The sequence below is a fragment of the Mauremys reevesii genome, linkage group 11, assembly GCF_016161935.1.
Source record: "Mauremys reevesii isolate NIE-2019 linkage group 11, ASM1616193v1, whole genome shotgun sequence".
Classification (NCBI taxonomy): Eukaryota; Metazoa; Chordata; order Testudines; family Geoemydidae; genus Mauremys; species Mauremys reevesii.
The window spans coordinates 7,353,434-7,379,461 of NC_052633.1; the positions used below are offsets into that span (position 1 = coordinate 7,353,434).

Genomic DNA, 26,028 nt, shown 5'->3' on the forward strand with positions numbered 1-26,028 from the left:
AACTTAATTGAACATTTCCAGGCAAAAACCTCATTATCTGAAAGTTAGTTGTTGCATTACATGAGTTTTTATGTTGGTATTATCTAATAGCATTATATAGAAACTCAGTTGTATATTGCCACACCCTTATAGTTTATGCATTCTCTTAAAAATCTATACGGATGAATAGTCATATTAGACATTCATATAACCAAAACATAGTTGTTAACAAAACAAAGCCTTTACGTAATTAACTTTAGTCCTTAAACGATGTAAATAATATACTTACTGCAGACACATTTTAAAGTCTGTTTTCCTAAAATCTTAATCACCATGGTTTTGGTCTTTAAAGTTCTGCAAATTGGCAGTTGAGGAAGAATTTTTCAACATTAGCTTTGGTGGAGGAGCATACTATTATTTTGCTTTTATTTAATTTTTGTAAAAGTTAAGCTACATGTGAGGGGTTTTTTTGTTAAGCGCTGCAAAGTTTCCAGAGTTAACAAAGCCTTTTAGAGGGGCCAGTGAAATTAGACACCCATCCCCCACCATCATTTCTCAAGAAGTCACTTTTAACTTAGAATTCCTAAACTATTTACTTGTAACTTTCCAGAAAATTGCAACTATGCCTACGAGTAAGTGGTGTAAACTTGTTTATGATAAACATTTTTGTTTCCAAACAAAAAGATTTCAACAGCATTCAATTGAAATATTCAATACAATACTAGCTAATGGAGCTGCTAACTATACTTCACTAAGTATGAATCGTAATTTCAGGGACAGCAGAGTTGGCATGTTTCAGTATTTGAATAAAACATACTTTTATGTTGACCACTGTTACTGAAAATATTTTACTTCTAAAGTAGTTAAATGCATCTTTGGCTTTGTTCAAATGTATCTCCAACTCTGGAATAATGGTGGATAACAGAGAACTGCATTGATTGTTCTTTTTCCCCATTAAAACACCTGAAATTTTGTCCATAGTGTAAAATCTTCTTGTAGTTGTGTAAAAGACTTATAGGGTTTATTAATTTCCTCTTGTTTTAGACTCAGTTGGAGGATTCAGAGTACATGTATGAGCTCTTCTCTGTTATTATACACAAAGGTGGCTGCTATGGAGGACACTACCATGTTTATATCAAAGATGTTGATGCATTAGGAAATTGGCAATTGCAAGTAAGTCTAGAACACTCATTTTGTATGGCTTTTCTCCTGCTTGGCGAGTTTCAATTCCTTGAGATGTATTAATGTAAACTGTATTAAAGCATTAAGTACACTTTGTATCAACAAAAATAGTCTAGTGAGGCATTCACTCACGCTGTCCTTCATGGCCTTTGTCATGCACTCATTTCATGTGAAGAGATCCTTTATTCAGTCAAGGAATGATTTCTTCTAATCAGAGACTGGAAACTCTATCAAACTTTGTGACTAGATTTAGTTGTCTATTTGCTATCCTGCTGAGTTAAGTCACAGTATATGATTTAGAGAGGGATTTAGGCTCTAAGGGGCCTACCAAGTTTAGAATGCTAAACTTTCAGCTTTGTCTGTGAGGCTGGCCAGCCCATATCAAAAATTTCCAATGACTTCAGCGTCTATAGAAGTCAGTGTCCTATACAGGAAGAGATTTTGATAGTCCTCTTCAAACATTATTTTGTTAGACTGTAAAAGCTCATGGATTTTCTGTTCACTGAACCTTGTCAGCACTGGCAGTCTTTGAATCTAATATTGGTCATCTCATCTGACAGGCTGCATCATGAGAGTGGGAGAAGGGTGGAAATTAGGAGGGGCAGTAACTGAGTGATCAGGAGCCTTCTATAGACAACAGTAATGGGGTCGGCCTTGCATACCGAAGTGTTTTGCAGCGTGGAAACTGTATTTGATGCCTCTGAGCATCCAAGTTTATTTTAAAAAAGGAGATGGGGGGGAGTGGAGCAGCCAAGCAATATGATGCCTGCCTCTGTGGCCAACCCTGTTGGTGAGTAAGTGTGTGTGGTGTGATATGACTTCTTCAATGACATTTTCTCCACATTTAACTGCTGCAGTTACACATGGGTATCCATAATTCTGTAAAAGAAAAGAATCTGCTAGAAAGCAAAAGGAAAAATACACATCTCTGTTTGAAATAATAGTATTTACTAGTTTTTATTTCCATAGCCTTGTAGTAAGGATCCCATCAATGATCTTTTTCAGGAGGAGGAACGCAAACTGATGACTGAAGAGAAGGTTCAGAAAGATACTGAAAATATCAAAGAAATGGAGAATCCACTGACAATCCTGAAAGGGATCTTATCAGAGGTATGGTATGTAAACAGATCTTTACTGCTCCCTGTTAATTACTGATCTGGGAGAGGGGTGGGGTAAGTGAAAAGAATCTAAACTTGGCCTAGTAATTCAGCAGGGAGCATGAGACTGAAAGTGTGAAGTTGATTTTTAATATAAAAGTAGTCATCCACTGGATCTCTCTGAATACTTGTTTGGCCAATCCATTAGTAGCCTTAAGTAGTTTACCCAAGCTATTGCAAAGGTTAGCAAAACCCATTCGTTTATTACCATTCCTGTTTGTTGCATACTTCTTGGTTGGTGTGTTTGAGGTTTTGCCCCCCACTTCATCATTTCAAAGTCTGTTAACTGTGTTCCTTTAGGAAGAATCCAAACAAATTCCTGTGGATCAGTTAGGGCAGAAACTATTGGAGAAAAAAGGAATGTCCTGGAACAAAAAATACAGGAAACAATATGGACCAATACGAAAGGTAACAAAAACAGTAAAACTCTAATAGGTACATTAGTTAAATTTTAGCTAAACCTATTACTAACAAATCACTTCACAATTTTCAGTTTAAGAAAATTTTTTAAACTTGTGTTCATCTAAAATTTCAAATGTTAAGAACAGTAGTAGAAACAATGGCTCTCCTTTCCCAGCAGACAGTCTGTAATGTAAGTCTAATTTCTTAATGAAAATGCATATAGCAATGTATTTAGAAGTGTCTACATATAGAAATATTAATGATTTAAAAAATACAGTACACTTGAATTAGCAACTCAGTAGTCATGATTGTAATGAAACTCTTATTCTGAATCCTACTCATTGGTAGTTTTGAACACATCCAAAAAATTATCACTTTGGTTAAATTCTCAAGCTTGCCAGCTCAAGAATTGCATTGCAATAGTAAAGGAAACTGCTGCATTTGAATTTTGAGTTTGAACTCATTTTTAACCTTTTGAATTCTTCTTCTTAAGCGTTGAGACACACAGGCCCGTTGGTGGGTCATCACTCTGTGTAACTCTTGTCATACCAGACAAATTCACTACACCTACCACTTTGCTGTCATAGTATTTATAAAGGATGTTGTGTGAGGTATCAAATTAAAGCTTATATCATGCTGGTCGTAAGTATTGCCAGATATATGTATGCATGTTGTTTAAGAAGTCGTGTGCATGTATTGAAAATATGTTTAGAATCGGTGTTCCTGGCAGGGTTGATGAGCAGCTATTTGCCAGACAAAGGGGTGTGAAATCACCTATCTACGCTGTCTCTATTGTAAATTAAACACAAAGGAAGCTGCATTTGAGAAAGTCCAACAGGAAAAGTCAGGTTGACCAGCGTGGGGATGTGAAATCAACATGGGAAGATGCCAGAAACTAAAACCATAGGGAAGTTGTCTTGTTTCTGGCATCAAAACTATGAATTTTGGGGAAATATAAGGAGAAGCAAAAAAGACATTTTGTTATCCATTTCAATGAGGAACACCCCTGGCGGAGGGGGTGGTTCATGAAAAATCTGGATCCAGGTTAAGACTGAAAACTAGCAAGTTCTGTAGAAAAGGTTTCAGGTGAGAAACTGCTTTAGATAAGATTAACTTGCTAGAGCTAAGTTCTAGTCTTGTAGAAGCATATTATCTTTTGTTTTTATTATTCTTACTGAACAGTCACTTGAATTCATGAACCTCTGTTCTTAATACACTTATTGTTAGTTTTATTATAGAGTGCGACTCCTTAGCAGAACTAAACAGGCTGGTATGTACACTGTCTCTTTGGAGACAGCAAACTTGGTCATTTCTGAGAGTGTCCGATGTCAGGAGTTGGATACTACAGGGGAATGCTGTTCAAAGGGGCTCAAGGATTGGGGTGCACCTAAAGTTAATCTGCAAGGCAAAGTAAAGGTTGGCAGAGCTTCTGATGAGATTGTTTTGATGGCTAACAGATTAGAGTGACAGGGAGCTGACACCCAGTTTAGCACTAGAAGTTTTTCTCTCTCTCTCTGAGCTATCAGGTAACAATGTGATTTACAATCAAAGGTTCACTGAAATGCAAAACTATTTTCACATTTTGAATAATTCAAAAATAGTTTAAATTGTGAAATTCAAACAGAGCTGTCTTAGAGGAGTAGCTGCTTTGCTGAGATTGAAAGTAAACTGAGAAATAACCTATGAGCAAAAAAGCATACTGAACATACACAATATCTTCTGTCATGATTGAATGTCTGTTATCAACGACTATAATGTGCATGCACATGTGTGGGTTTTCGTGATGTCAGTACATTCAGTGAACAGATCTGTCTGGCATGTTCTGATTAGTGTGTGTGCGTGTGTGTGTGTGCTTATTTGAATGAGACTATATGAACATACACTGAAATCAACTCATTTGATACTTCAAGAATGTGCTTTTGTTAGTGATCAGAAATTACATTATCTGAGGTTTGGATTTACTATATACAGTGCTTAGATTGTAAGCTGTCTGGGGCAGGGAGCGTCTTTATGTGTATTTGTACTTCACTGGCACAATCAAGATTGGGACCTCTGGATGCTTCTGAAATATAAAGGCCCTGATCTGTGCCAAAACCACTAGTCTTATGGACGAATGACCAATTTGAAGTCCATAAGCTCTGATTGGTATGGTACAGTGGTATAAAGTATTAATTTTCATCCATGGAAAATCCTTGTTCTGGTTTATCATCTTTCTTCTCCCCGCTGCTGCCCTACTCCTCACCCAACATTCCACTTCAATTTGTCTGTTTGCTGGGCTTGATATCAGTGCTGTTTGTTAACTCCGTGCCATGTTACTTATCTGTCCTGTTCATCTGCAGAGGTAGGCCACTGGAACTTGGTCTCTTGAATTAAAGAATGATATTAGTTCAACAAAAATCTTGCAACACGGGTTTTATTTTGGAGACTTGCTGAGAAGCATATACAAGAAGAAAACAAATTGACATACAGTAAATAAAAACTAAATAGGAAAACTCTGGGAGTTTAGGAAACAACCCTGTCCTTTGGTCACTTATGTGCAGGTCTGCTTTATCAAAGGTGTTTACTATGTCTGTTTGCCAAGTAGCTGTTCTTAGTTTTCTGTATTCACTTTGGGAGCCTGTTTGGGCTGTCAGTTCCTAACCTATCTTTATTATTTCACTTTAATTTACTGAAGGTTTTTTTTCCCCTGTAGTTCTCATTGTAGACTTTTTGGGGGGAGTGTCAGGTAAGTGGGGTTATGGCAAAAGCTGGGAAAGACCAGGGTTCAAATTCTGTGAAAGCTACAGTGTGCTAGTGGACCAAGCTGTATTCTGTTTAGGTGAGGGACACTTTCTACATTCTTCTTCAGAAAGCAGGAGCAAAGCACTTTTGGAAAACGGGGGTCCTTATATGGTGTTAAGTTGAGTACCAAATGAATTTAGGCCAGTAACTTTAAAATTCGTGACTTTAATCTGATCTCACTCTTGATGCTGTATTTTTTTCTTTGTTCGTGGTAGTGCTTACAGTGTGGCTGGCACTTTACAGACAAGAAGGGAAGGTTCCTGCCCTGAGGCGGTTGCAGCCTAAGGATTGACTCATGAGGGAGAGGGGAGCAACAAAAGGGGTTTTCTATACAAATCAAGATGAATCACTATAGGAAGCATGGCAGAAACAGATTTTTTGGAGATACCTAAAAGTGGTTGTTACTTCAGGGAGGTCAAGCCATGCAAAGAAGGCTTGGAGGTGGCAAATGCAGCTTTGCACATTTAATAGATGTTTTCCTTCATTATGACACTACTGTTTTTCTTTGTTTTTCTTCCTTTTTAGTATTTGCAGAATCATTCTCAGATATTTCGACTTAGTCCTGATGATAATAAGGTTAGTCTAAAGGAGATGTACCATCAGCTCCAGTTTGGGTCAGATTGCCAAGGACAAGTTCTGCAAAGCCCTTCTCAGAACAGTGATGTCCAGTGGACTTCAGAAAGTCTATGTACAGTGCTAAAGGACAGCGCCTCTGGTTCCCATTGGTTTGACTTGAATGATACAAAAGTTCAGCCCATTAAGGAGAAGGATATTGAGAAACAATTTCAGGGTAAAGAGAGTGCCTACATGCTGTTTTATCGAAAATCCCAGTTGAAAAGACCATCTGAAGGTACAAAAAATACTCACCATACTCTTCTTACCACCACAAAATTATTTTTACTTAAAACAAACAAACAAACAAAAAACCCAACAACCCAGCAGTGGAGTTCTTATATATATTTTCTGTTTAGAAGGAATAGAAAAATCTTCCCACTACATAATGGAGGAAAGAGTTAGCAGGAGATGTAATGGGGTGGTGTGAATGGTAGTGATAAATTAGGCAGCTAATGGTCTCCAGATGCCAAGATTTTCCAGCCTCTTCCACAAACTGACAAATTAACTCACTATTCTAATGAAAATACAAGCAACAGTTTTTATACTGTAACAGTTATGCCTAGTATATCATTAAGTAACACTTAATAGGAATATAAACAGAAATAAAATTTGCATGTTGTATCTACCTGTAACTTAAGGCTGTATTATAAAAGAAGCCACCACATTCTTCATTAAAGACTTTAAAAGATTACCATATCGGGAGGCCTGGCCTTGAGCCACTTCTAAGCATGTCAGTATGGCTTTACACAACTAAATCCAAACTAACCAGCTTGCTTTGGTCACAGCACAAGCAAATCCAAGATATCGGGTTCCTGGCCATCTCTTGAATGAAATGGATGCTGCGAACATTGAACTGCAGAAGAGAAGGTATGTAATATCATCATCATCATCATCATCATACTTTTTCATTTGTAGATCTCAAAGTGCTTTACAAAGGAAGGAAAGTATTATTATCCGAATTTTGCAGATGAGAAACACTGAGTCATGTAGACAAAATGACTAACTCAAGGTCACATTGCAGGTCATTGGTGAATCCAGGAATTAGAATTGAGGATTCCTGACTCTAGTCCGCTGCCTTCTCCTCTACCTCCCTGTTACATTCCTTTACTGGCCTACTTTCTCAGTCAGACTAATATAATTGTAGAACAAGTTCACTTAAAAAAAAATGAAAAATTGTGCTAGACTTAAGTAAATTAATGTAGCTCCTGGGATAGAATGGAAGGAGTTTTCTTAGCGCTATCTTTATAGAGATATGGGGAGAGAAAGGAACCATCCTACAATAAAATAGCAGGTGTGTAGCAGAACAGAAACTTTTACTTAAACTGTGCTATTGGAATTCACTCTCTGCCGTCTTTAAACCCAAAGTACTCCAAATGAAGCCTTAAGTGATATATAGGCTTTGTGTGGCCCCTTTGCACGGGATGAATTTTATTTTTTATAAAAACCTTGTTTTGCCTTATTTGGTATCTTGCAGATTAAAAGTGGGTGCAAGTAGCAGAAATCAGGGCTGATGTGCCTTTTTGGTCTTAGCTGTAGATCTTGGGGCTCTGAGCAGCTTCTGCATATTTGTTTCCATTGTGCAGTTGTGTTAGAGTATTGATTTGCAAGTTGGGTAGAAAAACTAAGATAACCCTAATCTTCCATAAAACAAATTAATTATATTACAAATGGATCTTTGAAGGGCCTGGAAGAAATCAGCACTATTTAACAAATATTTTAGCATTTTTTGGAGGGCTTCTTTATTCTGCGCTGCACAATGCATAGATAATTTGTTTCTTTGAGGGACTTTGACACTTTGAGATTCAACCCAGATCAGTAAGGAGTTTTGTCATCGCCTGCCCTGTAAACTTTGGGTGCCTTAAATGCTGTGGTGCTGCAGCTCACTGTTCTGACGCCAGCAGCCAAACATCCAGGTCATACTCTAGCTCAGGGGTCAGCAACCTCTGGCATGCGGCTCACCAGGGTAAGCACGTTGGCAGGTGCGGCGGACCGCGGCTCCCACTGGCCATCCCAGGCCATTGCGGGAGGCAGGAAGCCGCGGCCAGCACATCCCTCGGCACTTTCTGCCGCCCCCATTGGCCTGGGATGGCAAACCACAGCTAGTGGGAGCTGCGGTCCGCCGAACCTGCTGACGCAGCAGATAAACAAACTGGCCCGGCCCGCCAGGGTGCTTACCCTGGCGAGCTGCATGCCTGAGTTTGCCAACTCCTGCTCTAGCTTCTACTGGCCAAGTACTTTTGCAGGGTGACCTCAGACCCAGCCTTGACCCTCCAGAAATGCAAGTCTTGTACTGTTCAGTATCCCACTGGACTGTAGAAGCTTATAAATTAGTTTGTCATTCCAGCAAAGGGTAACGAAAATGCACAGCCAGCCTTGTTGTCTCAAGCAGAGGATTTCCAAACACTTCAATCAAACAACCTGGTTTAGAAGAAACACTAAAGAAGTTTATTAACTAGAGAAAGATATGATTTAAGTGATAAGGCATATAAGTTTATAGTTGGTTACAAAAGAAATAAAAAGATAAACATGCAAGCTAATTCCTAAACTTTACCAAGCTAAATAAGATTTGAAAGCAAAAAGGTTTCTCTCACCCCAAAACTCTCAGCAGTCCATACTAACTGGAAAGCCTTCCAGCTAGGACTACTCCCCCCAGTTCAGTGATGCTCCTGTTGTCTTTCAAGTGATCTTGCTGCTGTGAGTAGAGAGGGGGGAGGAGAGATGATGAGGCAGTCACTGTCTCTCCTTTTTATACGCTGACCCTCTGTAATGGAAAAGTCTTTGCTGGGTCATGGGGTCAGGCAGTTCCATGATATATGTGAGCTGCCAACCATCAGGAGAGTTGTAAATTTCTTGTTTACAACTTCCCTGCTGGTGAATCTCCGATTAATCAGATAATGGCCTTTTAGCACGAAGCTGGCATGCTTTTCGCGTTGTGAAGATGGTCTGAGGTTGTTGCCCAGAATTACAGCATATTTCAGTAACAAACATATAGTAAAATCATAGTTTCATGTGCAGTGTTGCACACATTTCAACAGGATAATAATATTCAGCAGGTTGAGTTTTCAAATAATACCTCACAAGCAATGTTCCCTCTAATTTTTCCCACACGTGCTCAATGAATTTTGTTATGTGCACCAATATGGAGGTGATGTGTGACACATCACCTCTGTATTGGTGTGCATAACAAAATTCATGTGCCGAGGAATTCGGAGTGGGGCTCAGGGTTGGGGCAGAGGATTGTGGGGGAGTGGTGAGGGCTCTGGGGTGGGGCAGAGGGTTGGGGTGCTGAGGGGGTTGAGGGCTCCGGCTTGGGGTGGGGCCGGGGATGAGGGGTTTGGGATGCAGGCTGCCCAGGGGCTATGGCGGGGGGGAGAGGATTCCCCTCATCTTTCTCCTCCCTCCCTCACAGCAGCACCTGGGCTCCATGCATCTGATGAAGTGGGTTTTAGCCCACGAAAGCTTATGCCCAAATAAATTGGTTAGTCTCTAAGGTGCTACAAGTACCCCTTGGTTTTTTTTTTTTTAAATTATTTTATTTTATTTTTTTGCGGATACAGACTAACATGGCTACCACTCTGAAAATGATCAGTGAGTTACTAGGTTTCCAAATATATATTACATTTTGGATATGTATCACGACAATAGTGTGCTGTCTGAGATTGGTGTGATCTTAGGGTCATTGGGCCTCTGCGGATTCCCACCTGTGGCTCTGGTGCTGATATAACGCTAATCTGTGAGCTCAGCACCACAGTGTGCCAATCCCGTAAATGTACAGAGGCAACTCTAGAACAGTCAGCAGTAAATCACCTTTCATTTTAGCCTATTGGTATTGATACGTATTTATGATGTGTAGCTCGTTTTGTTTTGTTTTTTTTAAACAGGATGGATTCTGACTCTGCAGACAATAATATTGATTTGCGCCTCCATTTGGGCTCTCACTATAAACTTTACAATGGGGCCCTACACCCATCGCTTTCTTGGAAAGAAAGTGTGCTGGATCTGACTATTGATAAAAGAAAAACCCTAGGAGATCTGCGACAATCGATATTTCAGGTATTTACTTTTTTAAGAGTGTTTAACCCAAACATTTTATCTTTACCTGAGTTACAAAGACAATTTTAAAATTGTGGACATGACTGTGCTCTGTATGACAAGAAGAAATTTTCTGTAGTATTTGATATCTTTCTGTCTGAAGCCACAGAAATGATGAAACAAGCCCTTCACGTTGTAATGAAAATATACCTTCAAGTTGACATACAGACTTGTACACTTTGTGTCTGCAATCTGGGTATTGCTGTTTCAACTACATACTAGGAGGGAGCTTGCTGACCTGGACTGGAAAAAGAGTCAAGAAAATATCAGCAATTAGAGTTAGCATATACTGAAAAGAAGTCCTAGAATTTTTTTGAAACTATCAAACTGGAAAATCTAACTTTTTTTTTCCCCCCCAGTAAACCAAAGAAACATCACAATTCCCAGAGAGTGGTCAGGTTTAGTTTGACAGATAGCACAGGAGTTAGAAATGGCTTTGTTTTAGAACTCAAGTCGCTTTTTATTTCTCATTGTAGAGTGCAAACAAAGACAAAATATTTTCAAACTTTGGCACAAGTGCTTGATCTACACTTTATTGGCTAGGTAATCATTTATGACAGTTGGCTAAAAATATTTGAGTGAAAAACTAAAAAGTGCTCTAGCATACTGCTTATCTGCTTTACAGAGAGAATATAATTCATGAAACCCTGTCCTCACTGAAGTCGTTAGCAAAACTCTGTTCAACTTCATTTTGGGGGCCAGGATTTCACCCTTTACAACCAGTTTGAAACTTTGCTGAGGGGTTACAACTTTTGCTTTTTTTCACAATTGGTTGTTTTATTTATACCCATTAGCTGTTGGAATTTTGGGAAGGAGACGTGATTCTCAGTACTGCAAAGTCTCTACCAGCAGGACTTCATCTTTACCAAACACTTGATGGTAAGACCTGCATAAAACAAGGCTTCATTGTTTATTTGCACGCGCTATACTTTGTTTACGGCATTTTGAAGATGTTCCATTTATTAACTTATTGGAGAAATAGATTACTACATTTTATTAACTTCAGTGTTCAGTTTGACCAATTTGCAAATCCACTGCAGTCTCTTCAGTCTTGATCTTATTTATGGCAAACTTAACTTAGCTGGAAGCTGTGTGGGACAGAGGCTGTTTTTTAATCTGTGTTTGTTCAGTGCCTACGATGGGGGGACCTGGTCCATGACTCAGACTCCTAGGACCTATGATAATACACATAATAAATAATATAATATTAAAACAGAATAAAGTTTTATGATCCTTACAGTGGCTCTTCTGTGAAACCTTTGGTGGGAAGCAGGATGAAAGTGTAGGTCTCTGAGAATTAATCAGATTTGCAGACATGTAAGATTTTACTGTGATATCCGTTTGAATGTTTATGATGTCTTATTAGCATTTATCTAATAGTTAAAAAGTAGAGGATCTCAGAGGCAAGATAGTAGCAAACGAGTGGACTGGACATTTTAAACTGAATGTCTGAGTGGAAGTGAAAACTTGAAGGGGAAAGTTTTTTATATATATATATATATATATATATATATATATATATATATATATATATATATCACAATACACAGCTCAGTTAAGATATCAATTTGACTTTCATTAGTCTTGACACTTATAACTTAATATGGCTTTATCATTCTGGATATTAGGACAGATTTTTTTAAAAATCTGAGTTGAGTGAAATACAATATCTATTGCTTCAGTTTTTAATTGGATATAAATCCATGATATGCCCACAGCCTGAACACTGCGTGCATATGTGGCCACCCCATCTCAAAAAAGATATATTGGAATTGGAAAAGATATAGAGAAGGGCAACAAAAGTTATTTGGGGTATGGAACAGCTTCCATATGAGGAAAGATTAATAAGACTGGGACTTTTCAGCTTGGAAAAGAGATGACTAAGAGGATATGATTTATAGGCCTCTATCATATCATGACTGGTGTGGAGAAAGTAAATAAGGAAGTGTTATTTACTCCTCATAACACAAGAACTAGGGGTCATCAAATGAAATTAATAGGCAGCAGGGTAAAAACAAACAAAAGGAAGTATTTCTTCACACAGTGCACAGTCAACCTGTGGAACTCTTTGCCAGAGAATGTTGTGAAGGCCAAGAATATAATAGGATTCAAGAAAACTAAATAAATTCCTGAAGCATAGGTCTATCAGTGGCTATTAGCCAGGATGGGCAGGGATGGTGTTACCAGCCTCTATTTGCCAGAAGCTGGGAATAGGCCACAGGGGATGGATCACTTGATGATGACCTGTTTTGTTCTTTCCTTCTGGGGCACCTGGCATTGGCCACTGTTGGAAGACAGGATACTGGGCTAAATGGACGTTTGGTATGACCCAGTGTGGCCATTCTTATGTTCTTATGATAGGCCTTGGTCTGTCTGCCTCAGAAAATTAGTTTTTTTCCAGAAATAGTCAAGTAATTTGTATAGCATAAATGTCAGAAACAGAAGCTAAACAAAAAACTGTCAAGTGTTCTTGCAAATTTTAATGTAATCCTTGTAGAGTTAAAGTAATTGCCATTTAATGTGTATTATGGTAAGAAGATGAAACTAATTGCATGCAAAAATTAAGCACATCGACGTTAAATACTGGCTGTATGGATACAGTACATGACTGCTTCAGCATTTAGCATTATAAATTAAATATAAAAATGTACTTTTAAATCTCATGTAGGAAGTTATTGACAGATTTGTCAAATAGAGTTTAATGTTATAGTCCTGCAAAAGGATTTGCCTAGGTGGACCCTTATGTCTACCAGTAGTCCTGTTGACTTAGTGGGACTCCTCAGAGGCATATGGGCATGGATCACTTTACACAACTGGGCTCTGGGCTTCTGTATCTGTTCTTCATAGCAACTTTACATTTAGATAGAACATCCAAATATTAATGAAATCTATTCTGTGTCCAGTTTGCCAGCTGAGATGGGTTACCTGTTGCGAAAATCTTGATGATTTGATCTTTTCAGGAGATGAGATGACATTGGGTGGCATTGGACTTGCAGATGGGGCAGATGTCTTTGTGTGGAATGGCAAGGAGGTAAGACAACAAGAAAATAAATAATATTCTACGATTCCTGAGGATCTGATTTTTAATCTTCAAAAAAGTTTCTGGTCATTTTAAATCCCTTATAATACTTTCTTGAGGCGTGCAAGTGATATTTGGCATCAGTGATGCTGCTCCAGCCTCCTTCACAGATGGCTCTCTCTCTGCTGTTTGTGACTGTACCCTTCATATACCTCAAGGTACATTATTTTCCTGGTAGGATATGGAGTTGTAAACAGACTGTACCACATACAGTGTGTAATTGTCAATCAGATTCCCAGATGATTACTATATAGATGTTGTTTTTTTTTTTAATTCCATACCAATTAAACTAAAGCAGATTCTTAAATTTGCTGTCTGTTAGGTCAGTTTATGACGCAATAACAAAAATTTGCTCGGCTGCACAGCATCCAGCAGACAGCTAAATCTGCATCAGTGATTGGCACCATATATAAAAGAATAATTCACTGAACACAGCACACTCTCCTTGGATCGTTCTCTTCTTTTGAACTTAAAGGTCTCTGTATTGTAAGGATTTATCCAATAACTAATTAAAGCAAATGTAATGTTAACAGTCTCAGCTTTTGTTCTTGACATGCACATTTATTTTTGTTTCTTTGCTAAACTTCAGAATAGCCCAACTTTATTTTCAAATTACTTTAATTTTTTGGGCTGCTTTGGTCTTCTTTGTATATATTTTTGTATTGAATAAAAGTGTATAGTTCATAAATATCTTGAAGGGGTAAATCAATGAGGATTGACAATGATTATTCATCTGACTTAAGCTTAGATTCAGTGTGTTAGTGGTCAGATGCAGGTAATATTGCTGCAGATATTCTCTGGATTTCTCTGCTAAAAGATTAAATGGCTCCATTTTTGTCCCAATTTTTTTTTCCTTTACCACCAGTATTTTCAGAATGGATGCAGAGTTACAGCAATCCCTGGGCTCCCAACATTATATCCCTTCTTGACACCTCTGATATTCTTTAGCAAGCTGTTCAGGTGGAATTCAGTCAGGGGAGGCTTAATTCTAATGAGGAGGGGGAAAAAAGCAAGACTTCCTTGTCCTGAATGACTGAGCAACTAGAACCATCAGCACTTCGTAGGCCTCTTGCTATTGTTGATTACCCTTCATCTGCAGATATTACACGCTTCCTACAGGTTGGTGGTATGGAGGTGTTACCAGGTCTTGACCATGAACCCGTGCTTCTAAATGTTCTTCGGTTGGCGGGCTATAATGAAGGAGGGAAAGGTCAGCATTTCATCGAATCCCAGCATGTTGTTCCATGCAGTGCAGAACTGAGCACCCTGTGGAAAGCCTTAGCATCGCCAGGAGGAATCATCTTAATGAACAGTTCGGGATCTGACAAAGAGGTGGAGAATTGGAAAGTCGTTCCTGAAGAGGATATGAAGAAGACAGTCAGAATTGTTGGCCTGACAGATGGAAGCTCAATATTAGTTTTAGATAGCCATGACCAAAGGTAAATGTCATAATTGTGTTTCTTTCCTATTAAGCACATGTTTCAAAGTTAGGAGACCAAGCAGAATTCCTTTGACTAGAATTACATTGTTACATGTTCTCGTTGCTATTCTTGTTAGTCATTTTGCCACCACCACTAATGCGATGATCTCAGGGTTGTGAAATGAAGCACTTAGAAGTCGGGGAAATTCCAAAAAAGTTATGATTGCTAGAGCAACATTAACTTTGCCCTGCTGAACATCCTTTGTGCATTTATGGTGTATGTGAAGAACAGAGGTTTACATTTTAACAAGGTAGAGAGCAATAAGAAGCTCTTTATGTATGTAGCATGGCTGAGTTAATGTTTCTGGAATTTCATGGTGTTAAGTACTTAATGCAACATCAGGAATGGGAGATTAATTTGCATTTAACTTCATAGGATATCTTTAAGGGGCTTGTATGTGGTGGTGGGAGAGGAGAATTGTAACAGTTGTCCTGGGCAGCATACAGCTGTGTTGGATTTGCCAGTTGATCTTTTCAATTCTCTGAAACAGTCAAATGTGCACTTAAATGGAAGGCTCTGTGCATGAAAATGCAATTAGTTAAGTGCACGCCTCCAGACATAAGGAAACTTTCAACTGCAAGAGCTCTTGATGTAAATTTTGACTTATCAGTTACATTAAAGTTTTAAAACATTTTAAATATAAAAAGTGAAGCAACAGGTTCTTCATTGGGGACTATATTCATACCAAGACTTAAATTTCAGCATGATTAGAATATTTTTACAATGCAGAAAAGCATATTTCCCCACAAAATACATCACTTAAACCGTACAGAGTTTTGTCAAGCAAACAAATTTCACATTTTGGTCAAAGACCAGGTATAGAAAACATCAACCAAACTAGTGTCAGTTATGGAGATGTGAGAACAAGGTTGCAATGGAAGCTGCTTCGCGCCCATAACTAGAACAGTTATGAGTAGTGACGCCTGGTGATTTGCTGTGAAACACTACTACTTGACTAGCACTTATTAAAGGGCAAAAAGTAAAAATTCAGTTGTAAGCACAAAATGGTTTTCCTCTTAGGAGGGACGTGCAATTAATCCTAATGCATGTGTCCAAACTTGCATTTAGTATATACATAGTAATATACCCCTCAGTTTCAAATATTTATTGGGTTAATTACAAAGTGTGTGTGTGTGTGTGTGTAATACCGGCTGTATTGTACTCATTATTGTCAATGTTATGGTAGTACCTAGGGGCCTGCCCTTTTGTGTTGGACACTGTGTGGAAGAGTACGAGACAGTCTTTGCCCTGAAGAACTTAAATCTTAATAGACAAGACTGGCAAAGGGTTGGAAAACAGAATATTCTCCTCATCATACAGACGGGGAGCTGAAGTGAATAGTGACTTTGCCCATGGTCATATAGGAAGTCTTTGGAGAGACCCAGGAATTGAACACAGATATCCTGAGACCTACGCCAGTGCCTTAAACCACAAGGACAAAAACAAATGGCAAGATCTAACAAAAGTTCTGTCAGGAGCAGAGTACATTTCCACCAGCAGATTGGTTCATTAATCATTCCTCTTAGATGGAATGCTATTGATATTCCAACACTTGCCATTTTGCTGAGCAAGAAGTTCTGATTGTGGAAAAATTGTATGATTGCTATCTAGTAAGATCATGTTGCCTTAAGCCCACCAAATTAATTGCCTTTGTGTATTAAAAAAAAAAAATAGAAACCTGGCCTCTGGAGATCGAAGTAGCTTTTTAGTGCAGGGGCTATGGGTAAAATTTTTCTGAATGACTGACGCAGGGTATGTTTACATTAGAAACAGTGCTGTTGCAGCTGTGCCGCTGTAGCATAAACATGTACTACAGCGATGGAAAGTGTTCTTCCCGAACGGTCTACACTGGAGCTTAGGTTGGCTTAACTACATTTCTCAGGCATGTGAATTTTTCATACCTGTAAGCGACATAGCTAGGTTGACCTAACTTTCTAGTGTAGACAGGAGTTTCTGGGCTGAAGTCCCATTTTTAAAAATAACATTGGCTTTTGATGAGACTTAGCCTTGGTCTACACTGCAGAGTTAGGTCGACGTACGGCAGTTTACATCTACCTAACTCTGTAAGCGACTACACTAAAATGTCACTCCTGCCAATGTAACTTGCCCACTACACCAATTTAATAACTCCACCCCCCCGAGAGGCATAAAATCAGCATTGATTTAGTTAGGTTGACGCAGTGTCAGTGTAGACACTGCGTTGATTTATATTGACTGTTGTTGCCTTTCAGAATCCACCCCACAATGCCAGTTAAATCGGTGCAAGTGCTCCTGGTTAGGACATGCACCACTGACATGAGTAGCATGGTGTGGACATGCAACAGCGATTTAATTACTGCGGTGGCTGCACGTTGTTGTAATGTAGGTTAACATAATTTTGTAGTGTAGACATACATACCTTTTGAAAATTGAAATTTAGGCTACTTAAGTCCCTAAGGCATTTTTGAAAAATTTACCCTATAACTATTTCTGTTTTAACAATACAGAAGGACCCTGATACTGACTGGGGCCTTTGGGTGTCACCATGTTATAAGCAGTAGTAATAAGACCTAGTTCATATATAAACAATAAGACACTGTGGCATTTAGCAGTCTTCCTCAGCATAGGTAATGTACATTTTCCCTGTATTCTTTGCTTACATATAGTACATAAATTTGTGCTCTAAGTATATCTTGTTTGCAGTTTGGTGAACGTGGCAAGTGGCAATTTGACTGCTTTTATGCATGATATCAGCTGGCTACAAGTTAAAAATTTCTGCCAGTTGGAAGCTGAAGAGAAGCAAGTTAAAATTACTGCAACCGTTGAAACAGTAAGTAAAGGAGTTACAACTGTTCAGGGATATAACAGAATTCTTCTCTTACTCTGCACAACTTCTTCAGTTCAGTTGAGCTAATCATAGAGGGTAAAATCCTGGCCCTATTGAAATCAATGGCAAAATTCCCATTTACTTCAGTGAGACCAGGATTTCATCTTGGGAATTTTCAGTTAAGTACAATAGCTTATGTCAGCAAAGCAGCATGGGTGGCAGGCTTGGTGTTGCCACCCACAAGAGCCAAAATAAGCTACATTGTTTGTGTGATTGAGACAAGCACATGCACCTCTGCTTTGAAGAAACTTTTTAAATTACATCACAACCTAAAGAAGACTAAAATTCACTGAGGTAGACTGTAGTAAACTTCTGCAACAGCTTTTCTATGGGGCCATCATGAAAACAATGTGTTGCATGAGACTGTGCTGGAGAACAGAACTTTAAATATCTCTTTATGAAGAAAATAGTTCTCCTTGTTACAAGGGTACGATGGGGAAAAATGGTGGACTGTGTGTTTTATTGTGTTTTTGGCAAGATTTTAACAAAGAACAGAAGGAATTTGTGCATTTCATCTAAAGCTATTTTAATTATTCAACTTAGATTTTGGTTTCTGTGTAATTCCTTTTTTTTTAACATATTCACGTCTGCATCCTTTATTGCTTCTTTTCATGTACAAAATCTCAAACTCTTCTATCTTCTGAATCTTATTCCCATCTCCTCAAACCTTTTTATCTGATTTCATCACCCATGTTATTTATACACCTAAGTTGTCTTCTTAATCTCCTTCTACATTAAATACAACTTCACTTTCCTAAACTTGTCATAAAATATAAATCCTCTGAGGCTTCTCTTGCTCTTTCTCCCATTGTTGTTTAATTCTATAGAAAGAATATTAAACATTATGTGCAGCATAGTGCATCAGTTTCTTGTTCCTTTTTGGTGCATATTTTTTGCTCTGTAGTCTGATGATACTGTATTTGCCTTTGGGGGGGGGGGGAGGGAGGGAGCACTGATGGTTTTAAAAATCCCAAAATGTGACCATGAAAATTGGTAATATATTAAGGAGATCTTTTCTCAGATTTGCAAAATGCTACAGCAAAATGAAAGAGAAATTAATGCACTTTAAATGAAGAGTAATAGTCTTTCTTAGTGCTTGAATGCCCTATATATACACACGGCTTGCATTCTGTTTTTGCATAGTCGATTATATTACATAGTCACTAATATTTCTCTCTTAGGTGATGTCAGATATCAAAATGAAAGCAATACAGGCGCTGCAATTAGGGGAGGAGCTAGGTAAATAACTGTTCAATAATTATTTAGTTGGTAATATGGTTATTGCAGTTTGCTGGATGGCTTTTATAGTTTACAAAAGGGAGATTACTTGAGACATGGGAGTTAATCTTTACTAAGACTTTTAATAATTTTTTTTCTGCTGCAGGATATAAGGGATTTGAGACTCCTCTAGTTGTGAATAAAATGACAAATCTTCCTGGCTAAAAATACTGCAATGTACCACACTGACTGCTGTTGAAAAAATACATATTCTAGGAGTACCTTATTTATATCCACCCACTACTTTTCCTAGAAGCCATTTTTGCAGGTCAAATAACTTTGTCATCTTGTTTTAAAAACCAAACCAAACATATTGCATGTGAAAGCAATTCTGAGACCGGTAAATTGCCTTCCTGTAAGACTGATACTTTCTATCCCTCCCTATAAGACTTATTTCAATGCATTTTTTAAAAATGTGTGTCCTAAGTTGGAAACTTTGGCCAACCGCAATATTCAAGCCACTATTGCTAAGTAACGTCCAGCCGAGGAGACAAGGCTAGCAGTGTTTTCTGGACCTCTGGGAAGTGCTACCAAGTTGTGATGTTGGTGTTGCACCTTGGGGACGACAATTTTTCAACTATGTGATGCCTCTAATTAGCTAAACCTGTTAGTTTGTTAATTTTCAGTCCTCTATCACTCCAAACAGCTGAGCCAAATTTAATTTGATTTAAATCTATTTAGTCCATCTTGTCCTTCTTTTTCCTCCATTGTAGTGGATGATAGCTGTCTCAGACCCATTAACAGAAATGGGAAGCTTCTCTGTCCAGGTAAGCCACTCTCTAGTAATCTTTAAAATAAAATTAAGAAGAAAATGCATAGTTGCTTTTTTTTCTCATTTAATAGAACATACAAGAATAGCTGGGTGAATAATGAATTCACGGTCATTCATAGTGGCAGTTCATAGTCATTCATAATTATAATGACTAGTCATTGGGCCAGGGAGAAAGTAAGAGTTGTTCTGTAGCGTGATGGCTTCGCCGCTCCCTTGAGACATGGGAGACCCAAGTTCCAGTTTCTTCTCTGACTAATTGTTGGTACAAACTGGAGCAACTTGAGAGAAGAGATGGACAGAGACCCACCCCAGAATACCCCCATAGGACATGGGCATACGCCTGCAGTGTGGGACACCAATGTTCAAATCACTTCTCCCTGTCAAGAAGAGACAGAATTGGACCCTTGCCACGAGGCTAAAAGCTAAAAGGAGGGCTGTGGTGTTGCCACCGCTGCTGCCTCAGGCTGCTTTGTGACTCCTGCCCAAAAACTCGAAATATTTTGGTAATGTTGAAATGAAACTGTTTTGTTGTTCTATTACTGAAATATTTCAGTTTTTCAGTAATGTCGAATCTATTCATGAATTCTTATTGTGTTTGCCAAATAGTTTCAGGTTGACCAAATAAACTATTCATTGTAACAATTTCACCCAACTCCTATATACAAGTCTAATATCACATTAAAGTGCTGAATCAGCATTTCATGGTGTTTCCATACTTAATCAAAACAGGAGACTTTTTCCAATAGTAATACTTGTCTATTAGCATTCCACTATCAGACAAATAAACCATTTAATTGTCTTTTTTTATTACTTGCATCTAAATTCACTAATATTAAATACTTTATTACCAATCATGTATTAATTAGGAACTGGGTGCTGGATCACTGCAGAAATGCACAAAAGGTGAACAGCTACCCAATACAATATACTGTATGTAGATGAAAAGAAATATTAGTATTCAGTAAGTAAGCCATGTAAATAAATGTATAAAGAAAATAGAGTAATTTGAATCTTGCTAAAAATGAGCCCATTGCTCCTTTCATTTTTAAGGCTGCTTGCTAACTGTTTCAGGAAAAGTAGAATCCCTCTTTGTGGATTTACAACATCTATTCCTATAAACATTACAAAATAAATGTTAATATTGTGTGACAGACCCAGACCAGTGGGGTACAGGAGTCTGGTTGAGGGCAAATATACTGGTCACTGGGTAAGTAGTTTTCTGTTCCCTGAGTGACCAGAGCAGGGGCTGCACTAGAGTAATCAGGAACCTGCTAGAACCAATTAAGACAGGCAGGATAATTAAGACACCTGGAGCCAATTAAGAAACTGCTAGAATCAGGACAGGCTAGCTAATCAGGACCTCACTTCAGTTTGTGGCATGCATGCGAGGAGCTGGGAGCAAGAGGCATGAGGAGCTGAGAGTGAGAAGACATATTGCTGGAAGACTGAAGAGTACAAGCATTATGAGGCACCAGGAGGAAGGTCCTGTGGTGAGGATAAAGAAGGTGTTTGGAGGAGGCCATAGGGAAGTAGCCCAGGGAGTTGTAGCTGTCGCGCAGCTGTACCAAGAGGCACTCTAGACAGCTGTAGTCCACAGGTCCCTGGGTTGGAACCCGGAGTAGTGGGCAGGCCCGGGTTCCCCCCAAACCTCCCAACTCCTGATCAGACACAGGAGGAATTGACCTGGACTGTGGCCTTCTACCAGAGGGGAAGGTCTCTGGGCTGTTTCGCAACCCACATGGTGAATCTGAGGCGAGCAAATCAGCCAATAAGCGCAGGACCCACCAAGGTAGAGGAGGAACGTTGTCACAATTGTTAAATAATTAAAGTTGATACACAATAGCAGGATTTTAGAATGGATCAGATAACTAAGCATGAATAAATATATTAACAGTTAAGTGTTTGCATCATCACTTTAATGACCACACTGGTAGCACTAATATTTTTTGGAAGCAAACTTTTATTGTGTTTTCCATGTTTTTCTCCTCTTTAAAGTGCCTGAGGATTATACTGTCAAAGAAGCAGAGCTAAAGATGGGAAGCCTGTTGGGACTGTGTCATGGAAAAGCTCCAACTTCCACTCAGGTAAAAGAGAAGGGATACACAAAAAGAGGACTTGGCACAAAAGAGCTTTGATCATGTTTACATTTTCCGGTATTCCTGATTTGTATTTTCTTGTCATAACACTTTGTAGAATTAATTGCAGTATAGGAGAAATGCTCATTCCTCTTACGAAATATGCTAATGGGCTTACTCACTTTGGAGAGTTAGGGGTAGCAGGAACATTGTAATTTACTAGACTCAGCACCTTATTTCATTTTTAACTGTAAGATGAACCTGGACTATTGTATGTTTTGCCAGAAGAGGATTTCAGTGCTGTTTGTTTTGTTAGAGAGACAATCCTGCCATAATTAACCAACATGCACATGCAGTGAATACAAAGAAAACTTAACCCTGTTTTCATTCTTATCTATATCTTCTGCGAGTTTAGATAAGTAATTATGATGGACTCCCGCATATTTGTACTGCATCTGAAGTAGTCTGATTTAGCTTTATTCTAGAATTAAAAATCAAGTAAATCTATTATGTGTGTATATATAAAATCATGCTGCATGATCCCTGAGCTTTAATTTGACATGCTATCCTTTTCTTAGCTCTTCTTGTATTTTGTTGTTGGGAGTGATCTGCAGGGAGCCCCAGAGATGGAGATAGTAGTGGAAGAGACTGCATCTGTGAGAGAGGTAATTACAGGAGTTCTACAGAAATCTTTCATTTTGCATGGATATTTTAGCACTCCAATGCCAGCTCCTCTGCACTCCTTGCTTGCGACTGTGTATTGCTTCAAAATAGCATCCATGTTACAGCTGATGCCCCGAGGAAATTGATTTATTGGGGAAAACTTCAGAAGTAGGAAAGGGGAGAGAAATGTCTTGAGTTCCCTAAAGATGGTGGGGAGAGGAGTCTGCCTGTGGACTGATCAGAATCCAGCTGACTTAGACATGGTCATGTGATCATCTTTACAAGGAGTGTCACTTTATTAGTCATATGGCACTATGACAGGGCTGATCACGATTAAGTGGGGTGTAAGTGGTTGGATCTGCAGTTTTGTTGTAGAATTAGTCTTTTTGAAAACTGAAGAGAGGTCTATGTTTTGGAGTCATTGAGTCTATAACACGCATATGCTGGTCCTGTGGACTTTTAAGGCAAAGTGTTGGTGCTGAACATAAGGACACATATTATGTGGGTTCAAAATCTTTTGGAAGACACTTTATATATAGTTTTTAACCTCCATCCCATGGGGGTATAGAAGTCAAGACGTTTTCTCCCACAAATTAATGCAAATATAAGAAATATCTGCCTGCCCTCATAGCAGATGCCCTGCAACTAGCATAAACTCGTAGTATCTACCACGCACATAGTTAGATTAAAAGTAATCAGAGGGAGTTGGGCTTTTTTAAGATTCTGGCTTTATTTTAGTAAAGGAAACCTGTGGGAGGAAGTTGTGTCAAACTCCTACACAACAGAAGTCCTATTATAGAAGTGATAAATTGATAGCACAAGGCTATTTTCTGACAGGCTGTGAAAGCTGCTTCCTCTAGAATATTAAAATTGTATATTCATACATTTATACATGAAAACAATTTTATATTCTAAGGCAGGGGTGAGCAAACTTTTTGGCCTGAGGGCCACATTGGGGTTCTGAAACTGTATGGAGGGCCAGGTAGGGAAGGCTGTGCCTCCCCAAACAGCCTATCCGCCCCCTCCCACTTCCCGCTCTCTGACTGCCCCCCTCAGAACCCCGACCCATCCAACCCCCTGCTCCTTGTCCCCTGACCGCCCCCTCCCAGGATCCCCCACCCCAACCATGCCCCTGGATCCCCGCCCCCTCCCAAACACCCCTCTGGTTCCCTGCCCCTTATCCAACCCCCTCGCTCCCTGTCCCCTGACTGCTCTGACCACTAGCCACACCCTCACCCCTGACAGCCCCCCTGGGACTCCCATGCCTATCCAACCACTCCCTGTCCCCTGACTGCCCCCTGGGACCTCCTGCCCCTTATCCAATCTCCCCACTCCCCGCCCCCTTACCATGCCAATCAGAGCACCGGGACTGGCAGCCATAAGTAGTACACCATAAGTAGCACATTCCTACGAGGAGCAATTTAATAGACTACACCGGCGGCTCTTCCAGCCATGCTGCCCGGCAGGAGCTCGCAGCCCCGCCACTCAGAGTGCTGACAGCACAGCGAGCTAGTCTCCCCAGCCGGGAGCTCAAGGGCCAGGCAGGATGGTCCCACGGGCGGGATGTGGATCGTGGGCCATAGTTTGCCCACCTCTGTTCTAAGGGCTCAGACGTGGCTTTCCAACAAGCATCAAGTAAGGGTTTGCGTGCAGTTCTATTCATTAAGATAGTAGCAGATCAGGAACCAGACTGTGACTTGGTTACACATTGGAAAATCTAGTTTTGTAAATGAAATTATTTTTCAAATTATGTACTGGGATTAAATATCACCATGTATTTTTCTTTTCTTTCAGTGTCTAAACTTAATGCTGGAGAAATCTGGGTTACCAGGTTAGTTGTACAAGGTAGTTTGTCTAATGTGTTCAGTGTTTTCCAGATTCCTTTTGCACACCCTACAAGCTTAAAAAGTAATTGTTTAAATTAAGCTCATTTGCGTTATTGTGAGATGCAGTGAAAGAGAGAGGATTTATTGAGCTGGAGAAAATGAATGAAGGTCTGGAATCTCAGCCCAATAAAGTTCATGCTTTGTACTTTGCCAGTCTAAATTGGGCAAAACCTCACCCTTGACTTCAGTGATCACAATAAATAAAAAGAGATCTTTAAATCACTTTACCAAAGCAAAGCTGTAAAAGTGAAATGAATGTGAGCATGTGCTTTGGACCATTCCATTATTAAAGGTGCTAAATGAAATGAGCATGCAGAAGCTATTCAGTGATTGACTGTCTATATTGGTGGTTTTGTCAGTACAGCATTTCTCATTGCTGCTGGTTGAAAAAAGAGAAAAAGGAGTATGCCATCGTTCCCTCTGTCTTGATCACTGAAATTAATAAGTATTAAATACAACATTCTATGTTAGTGTAAAGGTTGCAAATTTAAACAAGTCAGATAATAGGAAAGTTCATGTTCAAAAAACATTTTCATCTACATTCATTTACTAGTATTAGGATACTTTTTAGCAGCCAAGCTAAAAACTAAAACTTCTCTGTATGTGTGTGCACCACCCAGTAGGTAAATTCATGTTTGAAAAACATTAACCTCATTAATGTCTGTAAGTATAGCTCTACCCCGATATAACACTGTCCTCTGGAGCCAAAAAATCTTACCACATTATAGGTGAAACCACGTTGTATCGAACTTGCTTTGATCCACTGGAGCGCACAGCCCCGCCCCCCTGCTGCTTTACTGTGTTATATTGGGTCGCGTTATATCGGGGTAGAGGTGTATAGATTTCCCTGCCATGAAAGCAATAGTACTGTGCTCCTTCCGTGTTCTTATTTTATATCACCAACCCTGAAAAGCTGAATTAGGCCTTAATTTGAACTTCATGTGGAACTAGGTGCTCTCTTTCTAATAAAATTTGTGTTTCAAATCACTTGGATTCTTTTTTTCCCCACTTAAAAAGACTGTTGGACATGCTTTTTTCCTGTACTTTAAGAAGATAATTCTGCCTGGATTTAGGGATTTTAGTTTAGGAAGGTCAAATTTTAGACCTTAAAATGGAAATATATATATAACATTTTTATAATGCTTTCCTCAGAGGAAAAATTCAAGAACAAACATAACTGCTCTTCCAAAATGCTTTGTACTTACTCTGCTCTTTCTATGGCAGTAATTAACATATTGTAATCCCAGAACTAGTGCAAATCAGCCCTGAAATTTTGGAGGTAGTAAAAATACCCTTTTCTTACAGCAACAGTTGTGTTCATTTTTAAGAGGCCATCATCAACTTAAATCGTACATCTGTTTTGAAAATATACCTACAAGTAACGCTTAACCTTTTTATAACTGAAAATTAATTTTTCTCAATTTTTTTATTTTGTTTTCTTTGTATTTGTCAGCATTTTTTGAAGCTGACAATTCACTTCCCCTCTATATCTTATTAGTTTCCTCTGGTTAGGGCAGGGGTGGCCAACTGGTGGCTCCAGAGCCGCATGCAGCTCTTCAAAAGAAAATCTGTGGTTCCTGCCAGAAGTCAACTCTGGGGAAAAAATGGTGGGTGCTCAGCAACCACTGGTAGCCCTATCAGTCCTCATCCCCCTCAGCACCTCCTGCCTGCCAGCGGCCCCCCACCCATCAGCGCCTGCCCCTCCCGCCTACCATGATCG

General features: G+C 39.2%; 1 protein-coding gene across 6 annotated transcripts in view; it reads left to right on the forward strand.

The window, feature by feature from the left end:
- USP40 (ubiquitin specific peptidase 40) overlaps positions 1-26,028 on the forward strand; it is a 63,524-nt gene that overhangs the window by 11,740 nt on the left and 25,756 nt on the right. For 3 of the 6 annotated variants that reach the window (XR_005586107.1, XM_039494170.1, XM_039494172.1), the window contains 15 exons: positions 1,024-1,152; positions 2,167-2,271; positions 2,619-2,726; positions 6,027-6,351; positions 6,902-6,983; positions 9,998-10,169; positions 11,003-11,087; positions 13,169-13,239; positions 14,407-14,726; positions 17,451-17,577; positions 18,816-18,873; positions 19,626-19,679; positions 21,680-21,768; positions 22,338-22,424; positions 24,217-24,253. Coding sequence is in view for 5 of the 6 variants with exons in the window: in XM_039494170.1 (XP_039350104.1) it covers positions 1,024-1,152; positions 2,167-2,271; positions 2,619-2,726; positions 6,027-6,351; positions 6,902-6,983; positions 9,998-10,169; positions 11,003-11,087; positions 13,169-13,239; positions 14,407-14,726; positions 17,451-17,577; positions 18,816-18,873; positions 19,626-19,679; positions 21,680-21,768; positions 22,338-22,424; positions 24,217-24,253 (1,849 nt within the window). In the remaining variant the exon portion in view is untranslated. Of the gene's footprint in view, positions 1-1,023; positions 1,153-2,166; positions 2,277-2,618; positions 2,727-6,026; positions 6,352-6,901; positions 6,984-9,997; positions 10,170-11,002; positions 11,088-13,168; positions 13,240-14,386; positions 14,727-17,450; positions 17,578-18,815; positions 18,874-19,625; positions 19,680-21,679; positions 21,769-22,337; positions 22,425-24,216; positions 24,254-26,028 lie in introns of those variants that run through there. The other 3 variants (XM_039494171.1, XM_039494173.1, XM_039494174.1) reach the window with 3 other exon arrangements.